The following is a 16,741-nucleotide window of genomic DNA, read 5'->3' on the forward strand; positions in this document are numbered from 1 at the left end:
TCTACATGTAGCAAAAATATTCCAAGGTTGTTTTTTTGTTGTGTGTATGTAAGCTTACACTCCAGCTAACTGAGTTTTTTTTAACTATTGCACTGAATTATTTTGATCAATGTTCAATTTTCCTTTTGTAGACTCTCAAACCAGATCCTATCTTGTCACTGAAAAGAGTTGTAGGGTTTGGAGGCGGTACCTTCCGTGAGGTAATGCAGTTGCTAACTTAAGAATTCACTTGCAAAACAAATACTAGTATGCTGAAGGCTAGATCATATCAGAACAACAAGAGCTCAGGATAAGAGTCGAATGAGAGTTTGCTTGAATACTTATCAAACTATTTGAAGCATGTGCAGAAGAAAGCATGCAAGTTGAAACTTTGCTTCTTTGAAAGTTGGTCTTTTAACTTCTTCCATGCAAAGTTTTGCAAGGGCCATGGTACTTTTTTGAGTAAATACATTGTGTACTGTACCCACCATGTTCTGTACCTTTTAAAAAACTGTGGATAAAACTCTAGTGTTTGACCCAAGGGGGGGATAGAAACGAGGTCTGGGACTGAGTAGCGATGCTCTCACAACTTGCAACGCGATCAATTCACAAAGTTGTCAGCGGTTTTTGGACGATGATGCAACAGGCAATCTTTTTCGTGAAATGAAATCTATGGCAATCACGACTACCATGCCGTGGAATCACTCATTATAAAGGGGTTCAATTCTGTTAACTAAAAATCTTAAAGCAGTGTGTTTATCCAAAAATTTCGTCATTGTTGTGTAGTTATAAGAACGCAGAATTTTGTGATGCTGTGCAACTTTTTAGTGCTGAAATGCAAATGATTGCATCACGATTTTCAACTGGCCCACATGGGGATTGTAAATGAGGTATAACAAAGAACGACCAAGTCAACAAACAACCTCAAAACAATAGAGCAAGAACCATAGCTCCGACTGACGCGGGAATATTTGATCGCCACGTTTTCATTACCATTTTTGTGATGGTTTTATTTCATAACAAACACCACATATTGTCACCAAGAACCTTTCAGGAGCTATTTTTGCTGCTATAAAGACAAAACTTAGAAAACATTTTTTTTTTACTACTATAAAAAAATAGAACTCTCCCATTGGTCCCATGTTGTTATTGTTTTGGCAAGTTCACAAAGAAAGGAGCTGCTCATGCGCCTTAGAGACGTCCGCTGACTACCGCTCCGATGATTGCTTTACAAGTTGTAAGAGCATCGCTCAGATTTCATATAAGAGAATGTTATTCACCTTCACATATGTATGTACTAATGGCTCTAACTTTTAAATCTGTGGCTGAAACTCTTTAGTGAGTTAATATTCAAATGAAAGTATTGGGGCAGGGTAATACTTCATCAGTGTTTCCAAACTAACGACAAGATGGAAGCATTGTTTTTGCAACATGTAGTTTGTTTTTGCTCTTGTTAAGGCTTTATGGACAAAGAATGGTGGCTGTATAGTTTATCCTTGTCATGCAATCATCGTATCAATAGATGTGTCTTCTGGGCAGCAGCAGTTCTTCATGGGCCACACAGATAAGGTATTGTTTAATGAAATGAGGACAATAATTAGAAGAATTTTTTAAGATCCCTAAACATCTCTAGAGATCTATGGGGATTTTCAAAAAGATCCTCAATTTCCCCTTATAGGGTGTTTGATCGAAGATCGTGGAATGATTTTAACCTGGGTTGTCACAGGTTTGTTTCCCCGGCATTTTAGAAAGTTGGAAGGGTAATGTGCTTTAGGGTTCTTGTTCAGGCCACAGCTGTGTCTTTTAAGAGGGATGTACAATCTCGTCCATTGGTGCCCGCTTTTCGTTTGGTCTAAGTATCAAGAACGTAGACTCTGTTTAAGTCTGATTTGAAAGTCCTCAATTCCAAGACTTCCAGTCAATGTGTGCAGACTCTAAGTTTATTCTGCTCAAAGCTAATTGGCGGAAAATTGATAAAAAGTTCTCTGTGCATGCTGAAAAAATCACACTTGGCCAGAGTCCATATTCTTGGTGCTGCTGAAAAGAAAAGTGGGCTCTAGGGTCTAGATTTTGGAATGCAGAATTATTGGAAATTAGAAGATTTACCATGGCGCTGTGGTAATTTGGACACGACTGAGGGCATTTATCATTTGTCCAAATTAATTAGTCAAACTGGTCAGTTCAAATGTAAATGGTACATTATACTGTCTTACAGATGGCTAAAATGTTTTGGGACTTAGGGCTGGCCAGTTCTATAGTTCCTGTTCGGTTGAAAATCAGAAAATATCGGAACTTTTTATTGAAGAGTCAGCAACTACTGTTTTTAAATTTAAACTGAAAGTCTTAGGCTTTTTTGAAAGGAAAAAGAATTGCAATTCCTTATTCAGGTACTGCCAATTTTCTTAATGCTTTCCTGGTTGGCTAAGTGATAGGCAAGGTTGGCAAGGTTCTTAATACTCGCTACATTTTGATACATTTTTATTTCACCAATGATATGTTGTAGGTTTCTGCCCTGGCATTTGATGGCCAAACAGACATTCTAGCTTCAGCACAGACTGGATCCCCATCTGTTATCAGAATATGGAAGTACCATTCAAGAAAATGCACTGCCATGTTTAGAGCTGAAGTACATAACATACATTGTATAAGGTAAACTGGCGGCAATAATTTTTGGTATGGTTGTTGCATTTTCTTGGGAGGAGCAGTGGACTAATGGTTAGTTTGTAGGACTTTGGATTCAGCAATCCAGCTTCAAGCCTTGGCCAGGGTTGCGTTCTTGGGCATGTTGCTTCACTCTCAGTTCCTCTTTCCACCCAGGTATATAAATGGGTACCAGCAAATAAGATTTTGTGGGGTAACCCTGCAATGGACTAGCACCCCATCCAAGGGGGGGGGGGGGAGAAGCAAATTTTCCTTGTTGCTTCATCCTACGGAAATGGGAGATGAATACTGGCCTGATAGGCCACTAGGCTGGAATGCAGACTTTACCCCTTTTTTCATTTTCTTATGTTCTGTTTCCTGTGTCACTTCCCACCCTTTACATCAAGTTGGTGATTGCTTGGAAAATTTTCTTTTCTTTGGAAATGCCTAGTCCCCCATGTTTATTATCACTGTTATTGTTTAGTTTGAATTTCATAACTTGTGCTTATTGCATTAACCACCTCTGTTTTGACTGTAAAATTATTCTAATTACAGTCTATCATACAGTGGTAACATTTTGTGTGGTGTTGGAAAAGATAGTCATGGAAAACAGGTATGAAGTATTGTCTGTTGATCACCAAAGTTATTTTATTAAAACATGTATTTTATATTTTTTCATTATGTATAACAAAATTTGAGGCAAAATTTAGACAATAAAATCCTGTTGAGGATTTATCCTTACAATAAATAAAGCCATTTTTGAAACTGAAGGTTTTAGGAATTTATATCAAGGAGTATTGAGTCACAATAAGGAACCAAATAAAGAGCGTGTGCATGCACAGCACGCAACCTTTGTTATTGGACACACTAACCCAGGGCACAACCAATCAAAACTGTAAAACTTGTTATGAAATGATATTCATGATTGTTATAAATAAACAAATGGAAGTTCTTTTTGTCCAGTTTAAAATTTTGATTGAGGTAAAGTCATGTAATTTTGTGCCTCAAAAAGGCTTTACTTTTTTTCTTCTTAATAAATTGTGTCTGTCAAAGGAATGTTTCAGGAATTCCCATGTCAACTTTAATTTTGCAAAAATCGCCTTAACAACCTTCTGCAGTAGTACTTTTGGTATTAATTTAACTTCCTTCCCTTTGATGTGTAACTGTAACTTATGTGTATTTCAATTAGATGGTTGTGGTGTGGGATGTCAGCCATGCCATCAGAGGTGGTGAAGTCTCCATTATTGCCAAGGCACACACTGATGTTGATATTCATCGCATGAGAATAGCAGACTTTGATGACAGCAGGTACTATTATTAGTTTTAACTAATTCTTTTTAACTATATTTAGCATTGTATGTAAGCATCTATTACTATAAGCTGTGTGCAGAGAACATAAAAGGTTTAACCATCTAGCCCCAGTTGTTCAAAGGGTGGATAACACTATCCAACAGATAAATCACTATCCGGTGGATAGCATAGTATGTTTTGCCAACACTTATCTACTGGATAGTGATTTATCCAGTGGATAGTGTTATCCACCCCTTGGACAACCAGGGCCAGGCCTTGAGAAAAAAACAAACAAACAGTGAGAATACAACCTTTCAGTTTATAACCTTGGATTCTCTATGTCAGTGATAGAATTTTAATTAGAGATATAAAAATCTCCAAGAAGGAAGGGAACAGCAACTATCGAAAAAAAAAATCAAACTTTTAACCCACTAAACCAATAAATTTGTCAAAGCTTGAAACCTTTTGAGATAAGAGAAACATGCATTGTAGCCTGGAAATACATAAAAAAAAATTATATATATAACAATGTTCAGGGTTGCAGAGTTTGTAATGAATCAACCTTGGCTATGAGATGATTACATTAATAAAATAATGTTATCTCATCAAAGGTTGGTGTCCTGTGGTAATGACAACATCCGCTTCTGGCGAATCCGTCATGGTTCTCTGAGATCTTGTCCAGTTGATCTTGGTCGTCATGGTTCAGCTTATTTCACTGATATAGCTTATGGAGCTAAGGATCCCTTGAGTGCAGATCCTACAGTTAGGAAAGTGTAAGTTATAGATCATATTATATAATTTCAATGGCTTCTGGCCAGGCTTTTAGCCACATCCTGCCATGGATATCCACTTTTTGGTGGAAATAGATTTTTTTGCATCTGAGTTGTTAACTTTTTGCCCAAAGAGTTATATCTGTGATAAAGAAACCCAGCCATTTGGAAGGTTTAAAAGAGAGCCTAAGGCCCCATACAAGGTAAACCGTCAGAAAATTATAAAATAAAAGTAAAATAAATGAAGGTGCCACATGTGTCCCCTCTCAGGGAGCTACAATTGAGCGTGTTTGTATGAATAAGTTAGCCATTTGGAAGGTTTACAAAAGAGTCCAAGGTCCCATGTGTTGTAAACCACCAGAAAATAAAAGTGAAATAGATGTAGGTTCCCTTGAAGACTGGTTGAGTAGAGGAATTGGAAGTGGACAATCAGCAATGGAAGAAGATCACCTGAAACAGAGCTTGAAGAACCCTTGCCCAGAACTTTCACTCAACTTGTAGTGTGGTTTGTCTCTGTGATAAAGGGACTTGGTTGTGGAGGCAGCGTGGCTGAGTGGCCGAGTGGTTAGAGCACCGGACTTGAAATCCGGAGGTCGCGGGTTCAAGTTCCGTTCTGACCACTAGCTGGATTTGTCCTTGGTCACCCGAGTTCAACTCCTCGGCTACGCTTGTAAATAGCCAACTGGTCTGCCTCCTGACAGTTGGGATTTTTAACCATGTTAGGTTTATTTACAATATTTGTTTCACATTGGCCCTGAAAAGCCCCATTCGGGGAGTGGTCAATTAAGTATATTATTATTATTATTATTATTATTATTATTATTATTATTATTATTATTATTATTATTATTATTATTATTATTATTATTATTGTTGTTGTGCTATTTTTGGCAATTCTTCCTTCCTTGTTTCTAAAGCACAAGCTTCAAACTTGGTTTATGCACAAACTGGTAGATATTGTTTTGCAGGTTAACTGAAATCACTCTAATACTCCTTTGCAGATATTCTTGCACAAATCAAGGCACAGTTTACCAGATTGATTATCAGAAGATCATGCTGGACAAAGTCATCAGACTGCTTCCTGTTGGTTCTCACCACGATCCAGTTGGCAAGTATGGTGGAACTACTCCAACTGAGTTTGGTATAAGACTAAATTCACTCTGTGTAAATGAGTCATTTTGTGCTACTGGTTCAGATGATGGTTTTCTGCGATTATGGCCCCTGGATTTTTCAACTGTTTTTCTTGAAGCTGGTAAGCAACTAGAGAAATGCTCCTTTCTCTCTAGAATAACTGTAAGTATAAAATGAAATTGATACTTACAAACTAAATGTTTCACATATACAGTTTTATGACTTTTCTCTCTATAATAAGCTAAATAAGACAAATTTCCAGAAACCATACACTATTCATTAGACCACAAGGTCACCAAAATTATAAGGGGAGGGGGAAGGTGCTATCTGACAGAGGAGTTCTTTCTTGAGAAGAAACAATCACCTAAAGGCGAGACAAGAAAGACAAAACATCCTTTTTGCAAACTAAGATGAATTTGAGAAAGTGGTACAACCTATTCAGAAAAAAATTCCAGGTTCTTCCAACAGGAGTCAGACCTATGACCTTTTGCACACCAGTTTGACCCTCTACTTCTAAGCTATCGGAGGCTCATGTAGGCCCTAAAAACAAGATTTAAATGTGACCCCCCCAGCTTTCCACCAAAATACCTGAAATTCTTACTAGCTGTTTTGGTTAGTTAAGCCCAAAACCTACTGGCCAAAACTGCATTTCTACTAGCCTGGGGGCTAGTTGGCTACCATTAGTCTCGAGCCCTGAAACTTCTTGCCTACTTCTAGGATTAGTTGTAGATTTTTCTTCAGTTGAAAATTTAGCATGTGCATGCTGTTTTTCTTTAAGAACATGAGGGTCCATTGACAGCTGTCAATATAACCAGTGATGGATTGTATGTCTTAGCGGGAACAAACACTGTAAGTTAAAGTTCGTTTTATTTGCTACTGCTGCAAATGTGTCAAATGCATTTCATCCTGTCATGTGTTGGTGTAAAGATTACATCAAAAAGGTGAAGCAACAACAACAACAACAGCTTCCAAACTATTAAAGTATCCATAAAATTTGTGTTTAATTCACGTACATCTTTAAGTTAAACTAGGAACATTTAATCTTGACTACCTTATTCTCACTTAATTTCGCGAGTACTTAATTTTGCGAAAAATCAAGAGCCATATTTCGCGAGTACTTAATTTCGCGATTTTGAGAGGAAGGTACAATTGGAGTGTATTAAATTTCGCGATTTTTATCTATTCTTCAATATGAAGCTTTGACCTCGAAACTGTAACGACATAATTAATATGAAAGTTATTGTAAAAACAGCAAACAAAACAATATACACATAACAAAACATAAGGTATTCAACAGTCTTTATACCTAATAGGTTCATCTGCGACTGCAAGAGCGAGATTTTGAAGAACTTGGCGGCAGAGAACAGTTCGAACAGTGCCACTGATAGAGTGGGAGATAACTAATGGGCAAAATTAAACTAAAAAACTCTTAAACATGAAGCTCAGACATGTTGGAATAACTACATAAAAACACATCGAGTTTAATTATTTTTTTTATATTATCAGTACGATACTAAATTTCGCGATTTTAAACTTTGCGTTTCCTATATTTTGCGAGTATTAAATTTAGCGATTTTTTCAAAATCGCGAAAATCGCGAAATTTAATGCTCGCGAAATTAAGTGAGAATAAGGTATATAGTCATGTTCTTTTGTTAGGGAAATCTTGGTGTCTTAAATACCTCAGCTCGCACCTACACCACCCTCATGAGGTCGCACACTGGTAAGATTTTAGCCATGTCATTTGATTCAACTCACCGCTACCTGGCCACAGTATCAGCTGACCAGTCAATAAGAGTGTGGGACCTTGACACTCTTGCACAGTTGTTTGACTTTCAAGCTCCTGGAGAGCTTCCCTGTGCCATCGCTTATCATCCTCGGCAGCAGTGTTTTGCTTGTGGGTTTATGTCTGGCTGCATCAGAGTGTTCCATGTTGGAACCACAAATCTCCTAGCTGAGCATAACCAGCATCCTGGCCAAGTGACTGGCTTGGTGTTCACACCTAATGGAGAGTTTCTACACAGTGCAGGAGCACTAGGTAACACAGTCTTGTAAAAGTTAAATTAGATTAATTTGTACCATCGTGTGTTTTTGAAATTGAGAGTCATGATATGAGCTGAGCAGTAATGCAAAGTGTGACAGAAGCCTGTGTTTATTATGAAGTTCAGTATCGTTACCACCTTAGATAATTATGGACTCACTTAATATGCAATTCTAGGGAAATCACACTTGCATATTGACATCATTTTACTGTATGAGGTCAAGACAACATGCAAAATATGAGACCGTTTTACACTGTAATGTCGTGGATTGATCTGTTTAGAACAGAGGGAAATACAAATTGATGTGTGTGCACACAGAGTGAGAGTTAGACCAGACAAAGTTTTGGACAAAAAGTAGCAGCGCTAGCTACACTTGTATTTTTCCTTGCCCCTGCCATGGAAAAAATACTACTTACTAGTTATAAAATGTTCTTTAAATGTCTACTAGTTCTTTAAATGTCTTCTACCGATCGCACTACTGGTTCCAGTATTTTCAGTTATAAAATATCTGCATATATCTGTCAAATCATGGATTAATGTATAAGACCAGCTGATGGGTAGAACTTTTCTAGTCAGCTGTCAAGAAGAAGCATTAGCTTTTGGTTGTGCATATAGGATCCCATATTGACGGAAAATGGTCCCATTAATGCAAAATTAAAGAAGTTAGCATATATATCATTCTGTAACATTTTGAGCAGCTAAAAACATAGAAGTGACGTCTAAGTAAACTGCTTTTGAGAGTCTCATTGAATCTGTCTGAGTGAACTTTGATTGTTGTAATTAAGAGGTGCCAGCAAGTGTAAAAAGTAGTCTTTGATATTGCTTTTAAGGTGCTCTTGCATTGTATGATGCGACTGATGATGGATTCCAGCTGATTCGCATGCTTCCTAACACTGTTGCAATGGGTGGTAAGTTTGGACCACACATACTAAGTGTCAGTGAAGACAGTCTGAAGTTGGCATTTATTGGACCAACAGAATTCACAGTGACAGTTGCCAATGCAAGATCATTGGATGAGGTAAGGCCTATCTCTACCTACAATCTTGGTCAGTTTAAATAATAAATATAAATAAATATAAACCACCACTACCCCCATTTTAGTGTTGAAACAAATAGCATGTTTTGGTTTTAGTGAGACTTCATCATTGAGTTTGGTGAGAGGGGTTTCATTTTTCATTTTATAGTATAGAATAGTTCTTGGCTTGAGCTTGCAATCATGACATTTTTCTAGCCCTGTGCATTACCCTTAAATAGATTCGTCAGCACTGCTAAAAAGATGAAAAATAATTCATAAAGGTAAAGTTGTACTCCAGTCAAACTGGCCTGTACTGGTGCAGCTTGTCCTGGTTTCCATATAGCATGAAGCAACCAGTAGGGTATTTCAAGATTTTAAGTCAAGGAATGAATTCCCTCTACAGCATTTCATGTGAGAACTTTGTATTGTTGTTCCATATTTCAGGTTTTAAGAGTGGACATTAGCACAATCACTACAGACAGATCAATCGTGGACTCTGCCCTCCATGTCTGTTTTGCGCCATCTTCACTCAAACAGTTGCTGGTTGTCACTTCAACATCAAGGCTGCTGAAACTAGACTCCCAGAGTGGACTCCTGTTGAGTGAGGTTTGTAGTTGTTTTCTTATTATTGGCAGTAAAAATTGTAATATTTTATTAGAAATAATGTGTACAATCATTAAATTTATCTTAACATGGCCCAAGTGGCCTATTAAAATGGGAGTAGTGCTACTCCCCCTTGATGGAGAGCTCATCCATAATGAAGGTTTCTTCTTAGCAATTTGTGAGGTTTTACCAAATTGTAGAAGAATTGCTATCAAAAAGTATTACTTACTTACTGCCCATCATGCCTGTGTGGCACATAGGGCAGCAACGAAGTTTCTCCAACCCTGCCTATCTCTAGCCAGTTTTTCAATGGTGCTCCAGCTGTAATTGATCTCCCTTAACTCCGTTTCTACCGTTCTGCGCCATGTTGTTTTTGGGCGCCCTCTTCTGCGTTTGCCTTCAGGTGTCCAGCGCATTGCAGTCTTGGCTATGTTGTTGTTGTCCTTTCGAAGCACATGTCCAATCCATCTCCATCTTCTCCTGGTGACAATCGTGCGAATATCCTCCTGTTTGGTTTGCTTCAGGAGCTGGTCGTTGGAGATTTTCTGTGGCCAGAAAATTCTCAGGATCTTCCTGAGGCTAGTTGTGTGGAAGGACGCTAGTTTCGACAGGTCATGTTTAGTCATTCGCCAGCATTCGCAGCCGTGAAGAAGGGTTGACAACACACAGCTCTGGTAGATCCTAAGCTTTGTCTTTGTGCTATAACTTGCCGATCTCCACACTGGTCGTAAGCTCAAAAAGGCGCCCCTTGCTTTGTTTAGCCTGTTTCGTATGTTCACACCAGTACCGCTGTCCTGGCAAAGCATACTTCCAAGGTATGTGAACTTGTCGGTGTAAGAAATATCCTGTCCTGCTACCCTGATCTTTGACGGGGAGGAGACATTCACACACATAGCTTCAGTCTTCTTCAAGCTTATCTTCAGGCCAACCTGGGCGCTGAACATGCTGAGCCGGTCGGTCTTTTCTTGAATGTGCTGACGAGTGTGTGACAACAAGGCTATATCGTCCGCAAAGTCAAGGTCCTCGAGTGTAAAGAAAGGGGTCCATCATATGCCTCTACGCTAATCTTCCATAGTGCGATGAAGGACCCAGTCGATAGCATGACATGACATCAAAATGTATGATACTGTCTTATTTCCAAGGTTTTGCTTTGTAAAACATTCTGATGAATACAGGCAATATTATGTCAAATGTTTGTAATGAAGCAGTGGACATATTTCCTTTTCTGAATCAGTGAATTTTCCCAGCAGCCTGAGCTTAGCCTGGGGAAGGGAAAGCACTATCACATTAAAATGTTATTATAAAAGCATCTCATATGAAAATCCAGTTTTCCCAGGGGACTCATATTGTATGTTGAAACTGCAGACCATTATCCTCTACGTTCTTTATTCTCTAAAGAAACTGCCTACTGCAGACAGCTAAACTGTTCAAAGCCCTCTGTTTTCTTGCATGTTTCTTCAATTGTTGAATGCAGGCAAAGAATTGTGAAAGGACTGGGTGCCAGTGCAAAACGGGAGGCACAAGGGCACTCAAGCTTCGCTTGCTGTTTCTCTTGCGTTCATTTGCATTGAAAAAAAGAGAGGCTGTGAGCAGTCTACATGAAGTAGAAAGCCTAAAATGGTGACATACATATGTACGCATCTGGTGACTCACACTACTTTACTTTCCCATACAGGTGTCCAATATTCATCGTGGAAGCTGTTCAAGTCTGGCTGTGAGCCGTGATGGCAAGTACCTAGCAACTGCTGGAGATAGACTGGTTAAGATGTGGGACTATCACATGAGATTGGACATAAACTTCCAGGTAGCTAAGTCAGTATTTATACAGATAAATCATTTTACCTTTTGAGTACATCCAGAACTCTTTCACTAGTCATACTGAAACCACTGAGATGTACATGTAACAACGTTAATGTTTATTTTCCATTTCTGCAGGTTTTTATTGGACACTCAGACCATATCCAGCAAGTAGCTTTTACTCCAGACCATCTTGGCTTGGTCAGTGTAGGAGAGGCCATTTTGTTGTGGGATTTCCAAGGAAGAGGAAGACAGTCGCAAATAAATGGGTAAACTTTGCTTAATGAAAATTCTCACCTAAATATTGATTTACACTAGTTAGACTTACCACACCAGTCCCCAGATGGAGCAGTCCAGTTACAGGCAAGTGACACGAGTCTCTGTGTTGTGTTCGAGGGCAAGACACCTTTACTATCACAGTGCCTCTCTCCGCCAGGTGTATAAATGGATACTTGCAAACTGTTAGGGTTGCCTAACAAAATGCTTCAGCTAACCTTTGATGGACTAACATCCCATCCACTTAAGAAGTGATACTCCTAGTCGCTTTGTGATAAGGAACTTGCATCAGCTGTGCCATTGTGGGCCACCTTGGCCCAAGCACACTCTTAACCACATATTAAATTGAAATATATTTTTATTTACGTTTCAGTGGACGAGAGCTGCAGAAAAGCTATATTCCTGAAGTTCCAGGTAGCCTATTATAATTGATAAAGTTTATTTTTTGGAAATTAAAGGATTTACAATAAGACAAATTAAACTTTTGCCATAATTTTATTTCCTATTTTTTATGCAGACAGAAGTGTGCGAATCACTCCTGAAAGACCATACAGCCCACCAAGTGGTCGCCCCCATACAGTCACTCCTAGAAAATCTGTTCCCATCCCCACCAGGTTTGAACCTCCACAGTTTGACATAAGCCCAATTCCTACCGATGGTTTGGATGAGGAAAGGATTCCAGGTGACCCTCACACAGTGAAACAGAATGAAGTTCGTTTCTATTCCCCAAAGAAAAGCCCTCAGAAAGATATTCCAATTCCAGAAGACACTAATGAACATGTAAGCAAGTTTCGTTTCTTGGCTCAGTCCACCTTTTTGCAACAATAACTAAAGCTTTTGTGTTCTTTTCAATGTTTTTCTTGTCAGGGGGAAAACAGTAGTAGATCTGCAGGTGACACCCCGAAAAGAGGGTTGGATCAGCTCATTTAAATTCCTGGTTTTGTGTGTGCAGTTAACTTTGTAATATTTTAATATTGGAATGACGTTTTAGCACCCGAGTGCTAAATAAACCTTATACTGAAGGTTTTAGGTAGGGAATTTATTGGAGGACTTACATATATTCAGGACTGGTTAGATACTTCTCCAAGCTAAACTAGACTAGACTGGACTAAACAATGTAAACAATGGTGATCACTTCAAGAACGGTCACAAGAAGAATTTCGACTGTATTGGTACACTTGCAGATATTATTAAAGGGGCATGCATCAGTATAGAGGTGCCTAGTATTCAAACCACAGAACAACAAATAAGGCAACCCTCCAAATTAAGACCATTTTAGTCGCCATGGCGACTAAAAGTTTGGAGCTGGACACTAAATTGGAACCAAAGTCGCCAGCCTGGCGATTAAAATTGAAAAGAAGGATTGAAAGCATTAGCTTAATTTAGCGACTAAAATTTGTCACTGGCGACCGACAGTAGTCGGTGGCCAAATGGCCACTTAAGAAAAAAAAAAAAAAAACTTGGAGGGTTGTAAGGCCATAATTTGTTTGACCAGGGCACTTATTGGAAAGGGGCACTGAGTTGAATCGTTACGGTACTTCATTGTGTCTTCCAGACTTCTCCTGTCAAGACAAAATCGCCTGCCAGAAGACTGAACTTCAACATTCCTACAGCTCCTGCATCAAAAGTTCCAGATGCTGATGCTCATCATCCCCCTAAGGTCACCAGGCACTACAAGAGACGTGCATGCAAGTCCTTCCTGGCTGAACGGAGATACACAGCTCCACCAAACCAGGCAGGACTCCAGCTTAAATCTGTACTTGGATATAATGGAAATGGAAGGAGGAATATGGTGTGGAAGTATGACACAGGTACATATACATGCCAGTGTAATAACTTGCTGGGTGCGCTGTGGTCTAATAGTTAGTGCACAGCATGCAGGATGAAGAGCCTGGCTAGTGTACTTTTCTCAAACAAGAAAGTGCCTTCCATCTGCCTGATTGTATAACAGCATACAAACAGATTGTTAGGTTAAAGAACACAATTTCCATAACATATGCATGTGATCACATCAGGTCTCATTGTTCTATCCAATCTTTTCATTGCATTGATTCTACATTTTTTTGTTATAATTAACCTGACTTGCATGTGTTGGAGCTCTGGCACCTCTTCACTAAAGGAGCTCTCTAACTGGATGGATTTCTGACGCAAGGCTTATAGAAAATTCCTTAGATATCCAGCTACTACTGCCGTATATGATAGAAAGCACTGCATGTTCAATAACACTCCTGCCATAAAGCTTCCCGGAAAAGTGAATTTAGACATAATTAATCTCTTGTGTTTGTTAGAGCCATTGTAAATGAAGAAGACTCAGTTCGACCTAAAAAATTCTAAATTCTCACTTGGTTCTTTTTGTTTCTCTTGAGGACTCTTTGCATACACCAGCGGTTGCCTTGTGGTCATAGAAGACCTTCATTCTGGTACCCAGAGGCACCTCATGGGACACACAGAAGAGATCTCCACTTTGGCCCTACAGCATGATGGCCTTATACTGGCCTCCGCCTCTGGGCCCTCTGACACCGCAGCCAGTCAAATCTGCTTGTGGAATTTACAAGATGGAGTCTGTAAGAAGGTGTGCCATAATTTTGTCTTTGTTTCAATTGAAGTAGGTAAAATGCATGTTGTTACTACTAGTGCATAGCCTGAGACCTTCAGGAATTACTCTGGTTCTCTAAAAATCACTTGGGAATTTCGGTGTTCTTTATTCATGCACCTGGTACAATGTAGTTTAAATCAAAGAGACCTAATATTGGTCTCTTGCCAACAGGCCATTTCTGAGTTACCCTCTGCCTCTGTTTCAAAACGAGTCTACGTGCAAAACCAATCAAATGAAAATGAGTTTGATTTGTATGAAAATGGACCTGAAGGTGAGACTCCTTTTCATTTTAATGGTTTTGCACGTAGACTCGTTTTGAAACAGAGACAAAGGGTAATTTGGAAAAGGCTTACTACACGTCCCTAATGCACACACATTTTTGGATAGGCAATTAAAAACTAAAAACAATCCTTATGCTCATCCAGTCAACTGACTTTAAAGCAGACACCCTCCGGACCAACTCCAGCTGTCGCCTAAGAGAGTTGTCTGCCTTAAAGAGAGTTCAGTTACAGACAAAAAACAAGTGAAATTCCTCCAGACCCAGCCAGCTAAACATGTCTGCATTACAGTGGTTTCTGCTTAGAAAGAGTTGACTGTATATACAAGTACTTTAAGATATTGAGCTCTTTAATACACTGTTCAAACTATGCAAGACTACTATTTGATTGGTATCCATCTTTTACTTCCATTCTATTGTTTAAATAGTAACTTAAAATAAACACCAACTGGTATTGATTGACATGTCAACAGTCATAATGACTATTAAAAATAAGAGACATGGTGTTCTAATGCTTGAGTGCTTTGGACTTGTTACAAATGCTGGCCTTTGTCCTTCTATTGTATTCTATGGCCAAGACATTTTAACTCTAACAGTGTCTCTTTTCATCCAGGTGTATAAATGGGTTTGGAAACCCTCAGGCTGGTGAAATGTTAGAAAGTAACTTGCAGTGGATCTAATTTTTCAAACCAGCTGAGGAAGTTGCAATACTCCAATATTATTGCTAGTCAGATGAGCCTCTAGGCTGGAATTTGACTACATATTTTTATAATCATCCTTTCATTGTTCATATTAAAAAAAGTTCATTGCATGTATTTTTGTATTTTCAGGTTCTTTCTTACCATGAGCATGAGATAGTCTGTCTGGCATATGCCCGCGATGATAGATTTCTTGTGTCAGTTGGTGATTACAGGGAGTGTTCAGTGGTAGTATGGAGCACTAGAGATCTGGTAGTACTTGCTGCTTCCTATGCCAGACTGCCTGTTCATGACGTGATGTGGGATCCATATACTGCTAATGAGTTTACCTCTGTTGGACAAGATGGGTCTGTGTTGTTTTGGCTCCTGGATGAGACTGGTGATAAAATGACTCTTAATGTAAGTCTATTATACATACATAATTAAACCAACTGTCACAAACTATCATTTAATGATAGTTTGTGACAGTTGGGCGCTAATTGGTTGTGTCAAAGTGTCCTGGCTGTGAGTTGTGATGGTATGGGCTTGTGTAGCAAGGCTCTGCAAGGGCAGAAAAAGGCAAGCTCGACTCTTGTCTGACCATGATCACAGGCAATCCACAACTTTAGTTGGTATGAAAATGTCATCTGGCCAAGCTTACATCAACACAGTCTAAGTACTTTTTTGTAGGAAGACTGCTGTAAACTTCAAATTCAAGTTTCTTATATGTTTGTTTACAAGTTTTGCCCATTTTTGGAAAAAGCATTTGTAGTTTAATTACAAAACAGTGGTAAAATATAATTTATTGGACGTTTCTTAGAATTCAATACTTGAACATTTGGAAACAAATTTACATGTACTAGGTACTACTACTACTACTACTACTACTAATTATTTATAAAATATAATATAATATAAATTATATTGTACCTTAGGTTCATGAGCCAGACGTTCCAAAGGAACTTGTGCAGTCCAAGAAAGTGGTAAGGTTTATATTACACTGACTGTTATTATTTTTTGCTCTGTTTTAGTTTGTGGTTGTTTTACTTGCTGCTCATTGCTTGATGTTTTTAAAGCACTTTGATATGTTAGCTTGAGATGTTTCCAATCGATTTACTGTCGAAATTCAGGTCTTACAGGAACCATCAAAGAACACAACGGGAAAACAAAGGCAGAACATTTCTTTGAGCAACCGACCCTTTTTCACAAAATCTCAAGCACATGGTATAATCTTAAGGGGATTTCAAGCCCCTGAAAACTAGGATAAGAATCTAGTGTTGGCACGTTGAATAATCTTAATTATTCAATATCTTAAACTTTCAGTTCTAAACACCAATTTCAACTGCATGTTGAATGTGAAAAAGAACTTTAAATTGTTTCGCCTCAAGAAAAGTGTTATGAAAGTTGATTTGTATTTTGGTCTACAAAGAGGGCGATTGAAAGTTAGTTGAATTTGTGGGTTGTCATTTACTGGAGGTGAAAACAGCTTACCCCCAACAGGAAATGCTTAAAAGGGTGGATAATGCCATACTGGGTAATTCAGTATTTAATGGATAGTGCAGTTGGTTTTGTTAACACATTATTCCTCTGACAGGCCCACGTGTATGTATTTTAACTTTGTTATCTATAAAAACAGCAATAAATTATTAA

At 38.6% G+C, this 16,741-nt stretch overlaps 1 protein-coding gene across 1 annotated transcript in view; it reads left to right on the forward strand.

The window, feature by feature from the left end:
- LOC144633957 (WD repeat-containing protein 90-like) overlaps window positions 1-16,741 on the forward strand; it is a 36,173-nt gene that overhangs the window by 7,096 nt on the left and 12,336 nt on the right. The window contains exons 8-26 of the mRNA XM_078492887.1: window positions 132-200; window positions 1,438-1,548; window positions 2,483-2,628; window positions 3,175-3,232; window positions 3,809-3,927; window positions 4,521-4,682; window positions 5,681-5,931; window positions 6,589-6,659; window positions 7,468-7,846; window positions 8,681-8,868; window positions 9,310-9,471; window positions 11,144-11,272; window positions 11,404-11,534; window positions 11,915-11,955; window positions 12,059-12,321; window positions 13,097-13,352; window positions 13,908-14,113; window positions 15,245-15,511; window positions 16,027-16,074. Coding sequence (XP_078349013.1) covers window positions 132-200; window positions 1,438-1,548; window positions 2,483-2,628; window positions 3,175-3,232; window positions 3,809-3,927; window positions 4,521-4,682; window positions 5,681-5,931; window positions 6,589-6,659; window positions 7,468-7,846; window positions 8,681-8,868; window positions 9,310-9,471; window positions 11,144-11,272; window positions 11,404-11,534; window positions 11,915-11,955; window positions 12,059-12,321; window positions 13,097-13,352; window positions 13,908-14,113; window positions 15,245-15,511; window positions 16,027-16,074 — 3,057 coding nt within the window. The remainder of the gene's footprint in view (window positions 1-131; window positions 201-1,437; window positions 1,549-2,482; window positions 2,629-3,174; window positions 3,233-3,808; window positions 3,928-4,520; window positions 4,683-5,680; window positions 5,932-6,588; window positions 6,660-7,467; window positions 7,847-8,680; window positions 8,869-9,309; window positions 9,472-11,143; window positions 11,273-11,403; window positions 11,535-11,914; window positions 11,956-12,058; window positions 12,322-13,096; window positions 13,353-13,907; window positions 14,114-15,244; window positions 15,512-16,026; window positions 16,075-16,741) is intronic.

The sequence above is a fragment of the Oculina patagonica genome, chromosome 12, assembly GCF_052425735.1.
Source record: "Oculina patagonica isolate OP01 chromosome 12, crgOcupat, whole genome shotgun sequence".
NCBI classification, from domain to species: Eukaryota; Metazoa; Cnidaria; class Anthozoa; order Scleractinia; family Oculinidae; genus Oculina; species Oculina patagonica.